The sequence below is a fragment of the Monodelphis domestica genome, chromosome 2, assembly GCF_027887165.1.
Source record: "Monodelphis domestica isolate mMonDom1 chromosome 2, mMonDom1.pri, whole genome shotgun sequence".
NCBI lineage: Eukaryota > Metazoa > Chordata > Mammalia > Didelphimorphia > Didelphidae > Monodelphis > Monodelphis domestica.
The window spans coordinates 2504047-2517601 of NC_077228.1; the positions used below are offsets into that span (position 1 = coordinate 2504047).

At 49.9% G+C, this 13555-nt stretch overlaps 1 protein-coding gene across 4 annotated transcripts in view; it reads right to left on the reverse strand.

Annotated features, from left to right (window-relative positions):
- TNNI3K (TNNI3 interacting kinase) overlaps positions 1 to 13555 on the reverse strand; it is a 248625-nt gene that overhangs the window by 166458 nt on the left and 68612 nt on the right. For all 4 annotated transcript variants that reach the window (XM_016428860.2, XM_016428862.2, XM_016428858.2 and 1 more), the window contains 2 exon segments: positions 4177 to 4321; positions 3980 to 4084 (listed from right to left, as the gene is read on the reverse strand). In XM_016428860.2, coding sequence (XP_016284346.2) covers positions 3980 to 4084; positions 4177 to 4321 — 250 coding nt within the window.

Consider the following 13555-nt stretch of genomic DNA (forward strand, 5'->3'; position numbering starts at 1 on the left):
CCCCAGAAAGGCACCTAGCTTTAGGCGAAAGAGTTTGGGACTTCCTTACAAATGAGTCTGGTCACATGTCCTTGTCACCTGCTATGGGCAAGGTGGGTGGCGTGCAGAGAAGCTGGACTGACACAGGAGACGCCTGAGTAAGAGCCAGAGAGACCTTGGGCCAGTCACAGTCACTCTCAGACTCATTTTCCAACGTCTGGGATTGGGATGTTTACAAGACGAGATTCTGAGGGGGCTTCCGTGCGAGCATCTCTGTGACGTCCTCCAGAGCGATGGGCTTTGATTCACCTTCGACATACTTCTGGTTGGGCTTCTCTTCCCCGGACCTAACAGCGTCTGGCACGAGCAGGTGACTCATAGCTGTGTGCTGGTTGATCATCATGTGACAAGGAGTTTCTGACAGCAGTTGGTAGCTCTGGGCCAAGAGCCAAGGAGGGCTGCTGTTCTGCGGTCTTCCTATGAGCTGAAACTCGCAGACTGCCCTGCGCCCGCCACGTGAATACTTCCGGCTGGACAGAAGAGGCTCTGAAAGCCCCTCGGCTGTGGCTTTCTAACCGCTAGGCTGGCAGCAGAGCAGCAGCGACCTCAGACTGCATGACACCAAGTGGTCCCCTCCATGGAGAGGGAGGCGCTGATTTTAGAGGGCAAGAATTGTCTTTGGCCTCTTTTCTTACCTCAGAACTTAGCGCGGTGCCTGGCACATAATAGGTGCTTTACCAGTGTTTAGGAATTGAACCGAAAGGAGGTTTGGCACGAGGCTTCTCTCAGATGAGCCAGCGTCTGCCCTCACTTGGTTGCTCTTTGATGAAAACAAATCCAGAACCCGGGTGTGATCTGAGGGCTTCTCAGAGGGACTCTTTGTCATGTAAGTACCAGAACATTTATCTGGAGATGCGAGACCGAGTTTGAATCTGCTTCCCAGCCTGGCCCCAGGCACGTTCTCTTAAACTCCAGGGGGCTGAGTAGACCAACTAGCCCAAATTGGGGACTCCATAATACTTCTTCTGTGCCGCCTTCCTCCACCCTCCTTCCCTGCTGACTTGGTGGGGTTGTTGCTCTTCTTGGGCTCAATGGCTAACCCTGTGTGGCTGCCCTTCCAAAATGACATCAATGACTGCGGAAACCACCTCCCTTGCTGACCTCAGATCACAAGGAAACGGCACAAAGGCTGCCATGGGTTTGGCACGTGCCGACATCTCAAGAAGAAGCCCGCTTTGGCCGGAGATGGCCAGAGAGCCTCAGGATGTGCCCGCAGAGCTCGCACCACGGACCCTGCGCGCTCCAGATGCTTCGCAGCTCCGCTTTCACATCGCAAGTGCTTTTCCTGGCATCCAAGTCCTTCACAAGCTTATTTCCTCTGACCGCCGGCACACGATATGCCGGATGTGAGTTTTCTCCCTCGCGTCCTGTGCCTTGTCTTTGCTCGTGGCGCTCTCTCTGCCGGCTGTCTTTTGCATGTGGTTGGCCGTTCATCAAAGATGACTCCAAAGCCTTCCACGCTTTCCACCCCAAGGCACGTCCCTTGGACTTCAGAGACTTTGGAAAGTCGCTCTCCCACCAGTGAATCAGTCAGTCAAGGCGCCGCTGCGGAGAGCCGCCTCCTGGGACAGCAGGGGCTGTGCTCGGTGGCTGGCTACCCGGAGAACTCTGAGAGCGCTCGGCCCTCCGGGGGCCTCCAAGCTGCCGCCTCCAAGCCGCTTTGCCACCAGACGGGGCACTGTGTCACGGCTCCAGGTCCAAACTGGAGGCCTGGGGCCAAGCTCTGTCTGCCCCATCGATGACCAGCAGGGCACGCCAAGGAGCTCTGGCGCAGCCAGACAAGCGAGCCTCAACGTCCCAGAGGAGACGCAGCCCCCTCACTAGATGATAAAGCCAGTCCTTTGGCCCCCACCTAGCTTGGGGGCAGAGGTTGAGGGAGGTGGAGCCGGCAGAGAACCCGGCAGAGGCGTTTTCTGGCCGTGGTCTGGATCCATCTTGGACACTCTCCCGAGAGCTGCTGCGATGCTCCCCTTGTGCCATTTCTCATCCAAACTCTGAGCCTTGCCCAGAGCACCGTGTTCCGCACGATGGATTCCTGAACGGATGGAGGGAGGGATGGCTGAGCAGATGATCCAGCTTTGCTCCTTTTTGACTCTAAGGGGAAACTGAGGTTAGGAGCCACGCCTTCAGGCCATCTCCAGATGACGCCTCTGAACAAATCAGCATCCGCGGCGCTCTGAGCTGATGTCTCGCCTGCTTTTTGCCATCCGTCCTGGGCTGGGTCTATGGATTTGTAGGAATGTCATGGCATGAAGATAAAAATGGTTTGGACAGAAGCGTAGCCAAATCACCAATCAGCAGGAATTGATAAGGGCCCCCCGTGTGCCCGGCACGACAACTCGCATGGACAAAGCTGGCGGCCTTGATCAATCCAAGGCGGCCCCCACCCTTGCCTAGGCACTGGAGGAGAAGCGGCCTCTGGTGTCTCACCACGCTCCTCGCGTGTGGCCTCGTCGTGACTTCTGGCGGATTCCTAGAATGAAGCCGGAGCCTCCTTGGCCACGGGGTGACCAGGCCGGCAGGTGGTGTCCTTAGAATGAAGGGAGGCCCCTCGCCCCAGGCTGTGCCCCGGAACAACTCTCTGACCACTCACAAGAGAACGCGGCGGCTCCCATTTGATGCCGGAAAGCTCCTGCACAGGAGTCGGGGAGGAGAGAGAGGCGGGATGCTGCTTCTCTTGGCAGTTTCCACTGAACGAAGAGGCAGAGAGGCAGTGTGCTCCCAGATGTGGATAGGCCTGTTGCCATGGCAATGCCAGTTGCTGTCTTGGTGGCTGTTGCTAGGACGGCGGCAGCTGGCTCTGCCTCCATCTGTTGTCCTGACTAGAACATCTGCCTCTCCCTTCCCTGCTACGAGTCTCGCCTGGGCCTCTTGCCCTTTCCTCTGTTTCTGCTGTCTCTGTGTTGGCAGCAGCTGCTGTGATTTCTCCTTGTTTTGCCTGTGCGGCTGCCGGTAGGTAGGATCTCTGTGATGCCCGTTTTCCATGATGATCCTATTGAAATCGCACTCCACTCCGGGTCTTAGACGATAGCAAGAGAGGCAGAGCTTCCAGGAACAAGGGTGTGACAGTCTCTTTGGGCCCCCCTCCCGGGGTCTCGGTTCCGTTCGGCTTCCCCATGTTAGGATGGACAGCAGGATGTCAGAGAGTGCTGAGAAGAGCCCCTCCAGGGAGGGAAGGCTTGGCCAGAAAAGGAATGTTTAGGAAGCGCCTCGTGCGTGTGCTAGACATGACGCTAAAGGATGGGGCTGCAAAGAAGGCCCCAAAGCAGTCCCTGTCCTGGAGAACCTCCAAGTCTAATGGGGAAGAGCACACAAAAGCAAGCTGAAAGATGGGAGAGGATCGGAGGCTGCATGGAGACCTGTCACCAGGGAGAAAAAGAGGAGGTCGCTGTCCTGGGTGCGTCTAGAAATGGAAGACTGGAAGGAGCTGTCCAATGTCCACCCTCCCAGTTCTCCAGGCAGAGGGAGGGAGAGGGCCCAGGGCTTGGGGCAGACTGAAGAACTTCAGAGTTGGCAAAGTCTTTAAGGAAGATGATTTCCTGGAGAAAGGAATGAAGCCCCGGAGCTCGGCCACAAAGGGCTCTTAGGAATGCAAGATTAAAATGAGGTGAAGACCTGGGGCTGAAGGGTGACGTAACAGGTGTCCTCTGATACTTGAAAGACCCTCCCACTGGACCCGTTCTGCCTAATCCCACAGAAATAAATCAGGAGCCATGGTTAGTGGTGAGCAAGAGGCGGACTTGGGGTTAGTCTCAGGAAAACCAAAGAAAACAAAAACAAATCCTCATGATCGGAGCTGTTTCAGAAGGATGCCTCCACCTAAAATATCAAAGACCACCCTGATAACTCCTTAACGGGTACAGCAAGAGGGAATCGTTGAGCAGGTACAACTCAAATGAGGGCCCTTTACAATTCTGTGACTCCTTTAAATAGCCTTTACCTGTGAAAAGCTGTTTCACTGAAGATGTTTTCCTTTGCCAGACTTTCTGTTCCTGACACTTGAATTATTTCCTTGGCAACTTCAAATTTTCCATTGTAGCAAGCCCTGGGGTTCAAGAAAATCGAGGTCATTTTGAACACATTGGCAGAGAACACACAACACACCTTGGAGACCCACCACCAATCTGTCATACTCACAAGTGCAAAGGGGTGTCTCCATAGATGTTAGCTGTGTGGGGCTGAACCTCGAAATCGCTCTGGAGCAGAAACTTGACCATCTCATGGTGTCCAAAGCGAGAGCAGAAGTGCAGAGGCACGTGGTCTTCATTATCCTGGGCATTCACTGTTAGTAACAACAGAGCAAGGACCAGGTGATGGCACTGTTTATCCTTTAGTTTCCACTTGAGCAATTGCCTAACACCATGGCCAGGGCCCAGGAGATCCTTGGTAAGTTCTAATTGATGGTAATCCAACCCAGTACACACTTGTTAAGCCCCTCGTATGGGTTTATGTTCTATGTGCTGGGACTCAAAAGGAAAAAAAAACAATAAAACACAAAGCCCTCATCCTTGCCCTCAAGGACCTTGAATTTTAGTGAATAATGATCCCATTCCTCTCCCCTCTGATGGGAGGGTTGGCAAGTGGAGCACTAAATTCTTCCCAGAGCCTCCCTTTAGAAAGGGCAGAAATTGGACTTCCAGGTCACTTCACATTGAGCGGAAGTGTGGTCAGAGGCAAAAAGATGCACTCCCTTTAGTAGGTAGCCCCTGATGTCATTGTCTCCCTCCATCTCCCAGCTCCCTTTTCTATGTTGTGTTCTACCGTTAAATTGTAAGGTCCTTGATGGCAGGGACTGTCTTTCCTTTTTGATTTGTATATCTAGCAATAAACACAATACCTGTCATAGTAACTGCTAAAAAATGTTCATTTTACTATATTGTATTGTATTGTTTTGAGGCAGAAAGTCACAATAAGACTGATGGAAGGATGGGGCTTTAAAAACTACATTGTAGTTTAGATCAACATCTCACACCCTATACCACAATAAATTCAAAATGGTAAATGACTTCAATATAAAGAGAGAAATCATAAATAAATTAGGTGAACATAGAATAGTATACCTGTCATATCTGAGGCAAAGGAAGGAATTTAAGACCAAGTAAGCTATAGAGAACATTAGAAAATGTAAAATGAATGATTTTGATTACGTCAAATTAAAAAGGGTTTGTACAGACAAAACCAATGTAACCAAAATTAGAAGGAAAGCAACAAACTGGGAAAAAAATTTATAACAAAATTCTCTAACAATGGTTTAATTTCCCAAATACAGAAGGAACTAAGTCAAATTTACTAAAAAAAAAATCAAGCCATTACCCAATTGAAAAATGGAAAAGGGACACGAATAGGCAGATCTCAGATGAAGAAATCAGAACTGTCAATAATCACATGAAAAAGTGTGCTAAATACTTCCTAATTAGAGAAATGCAAATCAAAACAAGTCTGAGGCATCACCTCATACTTAGGAGACTGGCCAATATGGCAGCAAAGGAAAGTGATAAATCTTGGAGGGGATGTGGCAAAATCAGGACACTAATGCACTGCTAGTAGAGTTGTGAATTGGTCCAACCATTTTGGAGGGCAATTTGGAACTCTGCCCAAAAGGTGCTAAAAGACTGTCTGCCCCTTGACCCAACCATAGCACTGCTGGGTTTGTACCCCAAAGAGATACTAGGGGAAAATAGTGTACAAAAATAGTTATAGCTGCCCTCTTTGTGGTGTCAAAAAATTGGAAAATTAGAGGGGTGTCCTATTGGGGAATGGCTGAACAAATTGTGGTATCTGATGGTGATGGATACATGTGCTGAAAGGAATGATGAACTGGAGGGATTCCATGTGAACTGGAAAGACCTTCAGAAACTGATGCAGAACAAAAGGAGCAGAACCAGGAGAACATCGTACACAGAGACTGATACACTGTGGCACAATTGAATGTGACCAATTTTGCCACTAGTAACAATGCAATGACCCAGGATGATCCTGAGGGAATTAGGAGAAAGAACACTCTCCACATCCAGAGAAAGAACTGTGGGAGCGGAAATGCAGAAGAAAAATGTATGACCAATCATGTGGTTTGATGGGGACATGAATGGGGATGTTGACTCTAACTGATCACTCTATTATGAATATGAATAACATGGAAATAGATTTTAAACAATAATACATGTATAACCCAGTGGAATTGTTTGGCAGCTCTTGGAAGGGGGAGAGAAGATGGGTGAGAAGAAATCATGAATCATGTAACCATGGAAAGATATTCTAAATAAATAAATGAAGTTAAAAATTAAATAAAATTAAAAAACTACATTGTAGATAATGTAAACACAGAAAGTATAAATTTTCTCCATTAATCCAATCCAAAGAACCTAACACTGAAGCTGGTGTCCTCCTTCATCTCTTTTGGGGAGTCAGTAAAGTGTCTCAATCATTAGATGACAGCAGATGGTACCAGACAGAATCAATATTAGGACAAACTAGAAGGATAAAGCACAATCCTGGGACCGTGGATAACATAGCACTCAGTTTGGGATTCTACATTCCAACATAATGGGGGCTCCATAGTGGAGAAGCTCTAGACAAACCTAAGAAAGGGCATCCGTTGGGGAGGAGGAGTTTCTGTCTCACTGTCCACAGCACTCCAAGCAGCTACGTGAGCTCAGGAGATGCATTAGAGCCTCATGAACAGTCCCACTAGAGGCTAGAGCTTGTAGCAGTGTCTGGAGGAGTAGCAGTGATTGATGGCAACATCTGCATTGGAAAGTGAGAACAAACTAGACACATACAAGAAAGGCAGCTTGAGGACCCTTAATGGCACCAAAACGTCAGCACCCACCCCAGAGCTGTACCTAAGAGGAGCTTTCCAGGCAATAGGAGCGATGACGTCACACTTTGGCCAGGTTTTACCAAAATCTGATACAAATCTGTTGTACAAGGAAAGAAGTCCCTCCCTTTTACGGTATGATTTGTCCTGTCACTTCTTACTCTAATCCATTTTGGTCATCAATGGGAAGCACATTTGATGGGGGCTTGTGAGTTGTACTATTGCAAACACTGACTCTTCCAGGTTACTCCTAGTTAGCACAAGGGTGGAGCAGTCCCCACTCTTTGGGGATCCAGACAACCATTTGAATGGGACTTGGGGAAATGGCTCTGCAAAGGGTGCTAGCCTGATATGGAGTGAAGGATTCCCTCCCCACTAACAAAGTCCCCAGTGACGCCTACAGGGAAGTAAAAGTATTATTTACCTTTAAGTCCTAGAGCCGATCTTTGAAAATATGCCTAATGGAGCTGGCTTAATCAGCAGGCCAAAGAGGGAGAGCCCTGAGTGGTTATTCATAGGCAAGGATCCATCTCCCAGAAGCTAGAGATGGTGAAATGCTGATATGGAATGCCATAGTGATTGTTACACCTTTTAACTTGTCTCTTGAATATTCTACCCATAGTTGGGGGGGGGGGGAGATGGGGAAGGCTGAGAGATGGAACAGATGCTCAAGAACCAAGAGATATAACAGCCTGTAAAGGTGTGCCATCCCAGTGAGCTCCCAGTGGCTAGCAGCCCCCAAGCAGGCTACACTGACTTTGTATTTATTGTTTGCTTTTCTGAACCCCTGCCTATACCTCCCCTTCCCAGTTCCAACACATGATGTCCTTTGAGAGCAGGACACAGTTCATCTTCTCTTTGTCTTTGTTTCATTCCATGGTTTCATTGGTTTTGTTTCTGAAAATCTAATGAAATCTAATGGATGGTGCCAAGAAGGCACTTCAGAAATGACCATTAATTGAATCTTCAGAGCATCATTTAGAATGCAAATAGCAGGATTTGCTAAATGTTGGCTGATTTGACTCACTGATAGGAACGTTGCTTAGGATGCTACTGGCCATGACAACATCAAACACCCATGATGCTGCTGTGGTGAACTCCCACGAATTGCATGGATGGCAGAATCAGTCTTGTTATATCTAGTTCAATAGAACTGCATCTTCCTCCCCTGCTGTCTCAAAACCGATTCAGTTTAGCAGAAACTTGTGGGATAGCTTGGGTAACCCGTAGAGATACTGAGGCATAGTGGTAAAGGTTTGGCATAGTGAGAAGAGCACGTGGGCTCAAATTTGCCCCACCAGACTAAAAGCCTTATGGTTGTGGACAAGCCAAACATGGACACTATCTTTGCCCCAGATAACTGCCTAGCACTTGTTGAAATGGCCAATCATAGTTGGTAGCCCTTGGCATTGAGAGAAGGGGCTTCCTAAACTAATGAAATCACGGATCCCGCTGGCCTCAGAAGTGTGGGTTGTGCTGTCATAGCATCCTTTTCTTGAGGATGTAATCAATGGATTTCCTTGGAGAAGGAAAGGGTTAAACTAGGCGATGCTGTGGTATGGTTGAGAGAACATTAGATTCAAAATCAAGAGACTTGGTTTTAAATCTACTCACTAGCTGAATGACTGCGTAAATCATGGCTTCTCTGGGTCTCAGTTTCCTTATCTGTAAAATGAGGAGATGAGACTGGAGAGAATGCCGATCACTTCCAGCACTGATACTGGGTGATCCTGTGATTGCATGGCCTCTATGGTCCCTTTTAGCTTTAAGGTTCTAAGATATGTAATTCCAGTGTTTAAACAAGTGAGATCATATTTATGTCAGTGTTTGGAGGCTTGGAAGCTACTTTATGCCTACTAGCTCCTCAGATAATATGGTCCCTACCCTGAGGGACTTCAAATCTAACTTGGAAGACAGGATTTACAGGCCCATTAATTCAAGTCAGGTCAAGTGGGAAATAGCTGCCTTCAAGAGCACCCTTATGTGAACCAGCATAGCCTATTGGGTGATGACAGGGTCCCTCCGCCTCATGGGCAGGAAAAGGAGCAGGAGCCGCACTAGTAAGTGCCACTTGTTCTCCCTGGCAATGGAAGGCAAGCCTAGGCAGAAGGGTGGGCACCTACAGAAAGAGTGGGTGGAATGGAAAAAGGCAGGGGAATGGGCAAATTGCAAATCTAATCCCTGCTGGTTCATTTGGAAGTCATCGGGCATTAAAGTAGGCTGGCTTCCACCTCACCTCCTGAAGGCCAGTGAGATGATTCAAGGTGAGTTAGTTACTGCTGGAGTCTTTGGGGTCAGTTTTCTTTTTTTATCTTTTCTTGGGTTCCTTTCTCTGGCACTGCCCTGCCCCAGAATGAGTTCACTTTTCAAGTTTCTGGGAGGAATTTTGTTGTTTTTATAGCAATGAGAGACCCAGGGTGCTGTAGGGAGTAGATGCTGGATTCGGAGCCTGGAAGTGGGTCGAAATCCTACTTCAAAAACTTCCTAGTTGTGTGGTTGTGAGCCTCAGTTTCCTCATCTGTAAAATAAAGGCATTGGACAATGACCTCTCAGGTCCTTTCCAGCATTAAATCTATGATCCTAGGATAATAAACCCAAAGATTCAGATGTTTGAGCTCTTGCCAGATGTTTAACATTTCACCCTCTCCTCAGCCATATTAAATAGCATTGCTTATGTTCTGGGAAGCCAGATGCAGTCCTACGCTATGTACCCGGAAATCAAGGGCATTAGCACTGTATTGTGAGAGGTCAGCAGGTCCTGTAGAGAACTCTGTAATTGTACAGAAGTTGTGAGTTGGTTATTCTTCATGATCCACTTCAATTTGTTCAGGTCTTATTTTCCATTCAGACAGACTTTTCAATTTTGATTTTTTAAAGGATTTTAAAGTATTGCCATGGGCGGATCCAGCGATCTCTCTGGTTTGCATTGAAATTCTTCTCTGTTGGCCCATTCCTGTCTGGGTGAATTGCACCACATATTTGTGAATTCACTTGGCAAAATAAATGACCACAAAACTTCCTGGTGACACTCCTCTTGCCTGGGGGGGGGGGCAGTTTTACATAAAATAGATCCGGCTTGAGCCTGTCCCAAGGGTACTGATTCCAGGATCTCCCCAGTACAGAAGTCAGGCTGATATGATGTGGGGACATCTGTGTGCACAAAAAGGGCTGCTTAGCCATTGGCCAATAAATGGGGTTGAAGCACATCCCATGTGCCAGTCATGACTAATACATGGTTTGATTTCTATTTCAAGAGGATGACCCAGGAAATGTTACTAAATACACATTGGAACGTAGTCCTACAAATCATGGTACACACTTGAAGAAACATTAGGATGTAGGACTTGGAAGCAGGAAAACCTGGCTTCGTGGTCAGGGACAAAGTGGACTCGATGAATATTTACTGACTGACCAGTCCTTACTAGGTGTGTGACCACAGATGTTGTACTTTGTGCATGTTCTTGAGAGCCCATCTACCAGCCATCTCCATGCCTGTGCACAGACTGGTCCTGAGTGTTGCCAGGCACTCCGTCAGCCTCTTCAAGCTCCTCGTGGTCTTCAAGATTCAATTCAAGTAGCATCCTTCCTGATTCCTCCCAATGGGAATGCCCTCCCCCACCCAAAGTCACCCTGTGTTCATCTCAAGTTCAAATGGGTGATCTGTGCCTGTTGGGTCGAATTCCTTGCAGGCATTCCTTGCTGCATGACGTTTAGCTCCATATCGAGAGCTGCAACAACGCCTTCCACCAAGGTTAGTACTCGGTGATTAATACTCACTTGGGGTGAGTGATGCAATTTTCCATCTATAACATGAGAAAGAGCAGAGACTTTGGCACCTTCCTCTTTGGTTGTGGTTGTGGGGCTCAGCCGAGCTAATACTTACAAAGCGCTTTTTCATCCTTGAAGCTCACGGCAGACCACCATTGGGCTATCACCCCTGCTGCCATAATGGCTAAAGCTAGAGGGGCAATGGTGGAGAATGCCCACATCAAATGCAGCTAGAGCAGATCTCTGGGGGATGCATATTGCCTGGGAAAACCCCTGCTTCCCACGATCCACGTTTCGCTGTATTTTTATGAAGCCTCTCCCAGGGTGCTTTGTTTGGCTTTCAGGGAGGATGGAGGTTTGAGGCTGCTAGTTTGCCTCGTCTGCCTGTTTTGGTGGATCAGCAGGACCCTGTCACTGCCTCCCTCTGAGGCTCTCCAGGCCCTCAGCACTTCCTTAAGAAAGCCAGTGGCAGAGAACCGTCTGTCCCCATCAATACCAGAAGATTCCACTGGGATATCTTTCATTTCAAAAGTGCCCACGCCCAAGGAAACAGCCGTCCAGGCTCTCCCATGAGTGCTCACGAGGTGTTTTAATACTGTTGGTTGCTCCAAGTGGAAACAGAGTGGCAATGAGGAAGGCTTCTTGGGGAGGTAAGAAGGCGTGCCAGGCCCGCCCAGACTGCCCAAAGAGCCAGGACATGAGGAAGGGGAGGAAGAAGAGGTGAGGAGGGCCACAGAAGATGTGGGAAGGGACACACGATCCTAACAAGCACATTCAATACATGGTCCCAGTGTACCTGGAGGCACCCAATGAATGGCACCCACTGTCTGTAGCTTCAGGTCAACAGAAGAGCGGGGGGGGGGGGGGGATGCTCTGAATTTAACTCGAAAAAAAATAGCAGCTAAAATATTCACACGCCCCCCCCCCCCCATATATGAACGCCTCCCACATGTTTGGTACCAGTGAAAATGGGAGGGAAGTAGACCTTTTCTTGTCTCCCTCTATCTTCACAGACATACCCACACGCAGGTAGGTAGATGGGGGAGAGACAGACAGACAGACAGAGGTAGAGACACACAGAGAGACAGACAGAGACACAGAGGGAGGGGGGAGCGATCCAGAGGGAGGGAGCATCAGAAAGAGCTGGATTTAGGACGAGATCAGTGCTTACTGCTGGTGCCACTGGTTTAGTGACTAACTGCGCCCCCCCCCCCTACATTTTTTCTCTTCTGTACTATGAGAGATCTCGCTGGATAACCTCTAAGACCCAAGGGGATTTGCCGTGGTATCTGGGATACCATCTGCAATGGGATCTGTCCATGGTAGATAGAGGGCGCACTGCAGACCACCGCCATTTCCCTAGAACCCACTGAGTTCCACTTCATCTTGAGGTCATCATCCTCACTCTCATCAGCACCGTTGCTGCCATTAGTCCTACCCTACCTCCCGCCTGTATCACGTTGGGTCCTCTCAGGTGTTTTCTCCCTGCAGTGTCACCCACGACGTGGTACACGCGTGACTCTCGGGGTGCTACAGATGAGGCCGAGACTCCAAGAGGTCAAATTACTAGACCCGCCCCCAACCTACCAGGCCTGCACGAGGTCCTGCTGACTCCGGGCCCAGGACTCTCCCGAGTCTACCAGACCAGTAAGTAGCTGAATTTCCGCCTGGAGCCCTGTTCCAGGACGCCCCTCGGAGGCAGGAGGGAGGAGAAGGCGGGGAGCTGTTCAGCTTCACTAGCACCAAACGGACCAGTGTGGGGCGGAGGGATCCGGTGCAGGAAGTCACTTCAGGCCGCCCGCAGTGGCCTCTCCTCTTTCCCCTGAAGAACAAAGCGCTGGGAGGGGGGAGAAGTTGCTTTCTCCCGGCTCTCCAGTGAGGGCTGCTGCTGTGCTCCTCCCTCCTCGGCCCCCAGTTTTGTCTAATTGTGGTCATTAAGTAGGAATGAATGAATAAACGAACGAATAAAAACCCCTCATTAAGGGCTTCCTCGGTGTCAAGAAAAGTGAGCACTGGGAACCCAGAGACAGAGCCAAGCGCTTCTTCCTAGGGCTTGAACTGAATAAACATAGTCCCGGGCAGAGACGGGGCCTGGAGGCTGGCACCAGGGAACCTGGGTTCGAATCCTGGCTGTCACTCACTGGCCGGCTGACCTCAGCTCTGTACCACTGCCCCTCCAGCCTTCAGGGCCCCATCATGGCGGACGCCCAGAATGGGGAGACTCTGCCTCGGCCCAGGGCGAGCCAGCCTCCACCTGGCTGTACCGCCGCAGCAGACGCGACTCCACTGGAGGAGTAGTCAGGCCGAAGGGCCCCGAGTGCCAGCTCCCAGGTGAGCCCAGGGCTGCTCGGCCAGCGGCGGCGACGGCCTCCCTGGAGGTGATTCGGTGCTTCCTTTGCGGGATTCTTTTTCAATTTGGAGGAGTTTTGGAAAGGAATCCATGGAGAGGGTCAAGCCTCAGCCCCGCTGTCAGCCGGAGCTCTCAGCGGACCCAAGCAGGGCCGGGGCTGGTGCGCTGGGGGCGGTGTCCCCCCCCCCCCCTTCGAAGGAGCTTTCAGCAGGAAAGAAGGATGCCCAACGGGAATCCTACCGCACTCCCCCCCCCCCTTCTTTGGTCCCTTTGGGAGGGCTGAGCCTGGGCGGCTCTTCTCAGCATTGCAGGCCGCTCATTTCATGGCTGGAACTTAGTTTCATTCCATGGTTGGTGACATTCTGGGTTGCCATGGCAACCCCTGTAACTACCGGGTTTCCAATGGCGCTCCTTTACGGGTCATTCATTTCATCTCCCCCTTCCGTCCATTTTCCATGGCCAAGGGCCAGGCGAGACCGAGTCATGCGCGAGCTCGGCCACTTTTCGGCATAAATGAGCTGACGGATAATGAGAAGCTCTGGGCCCGGCGGCGGCCAGGGGGCTCGAGGCTCCAGGGCTGG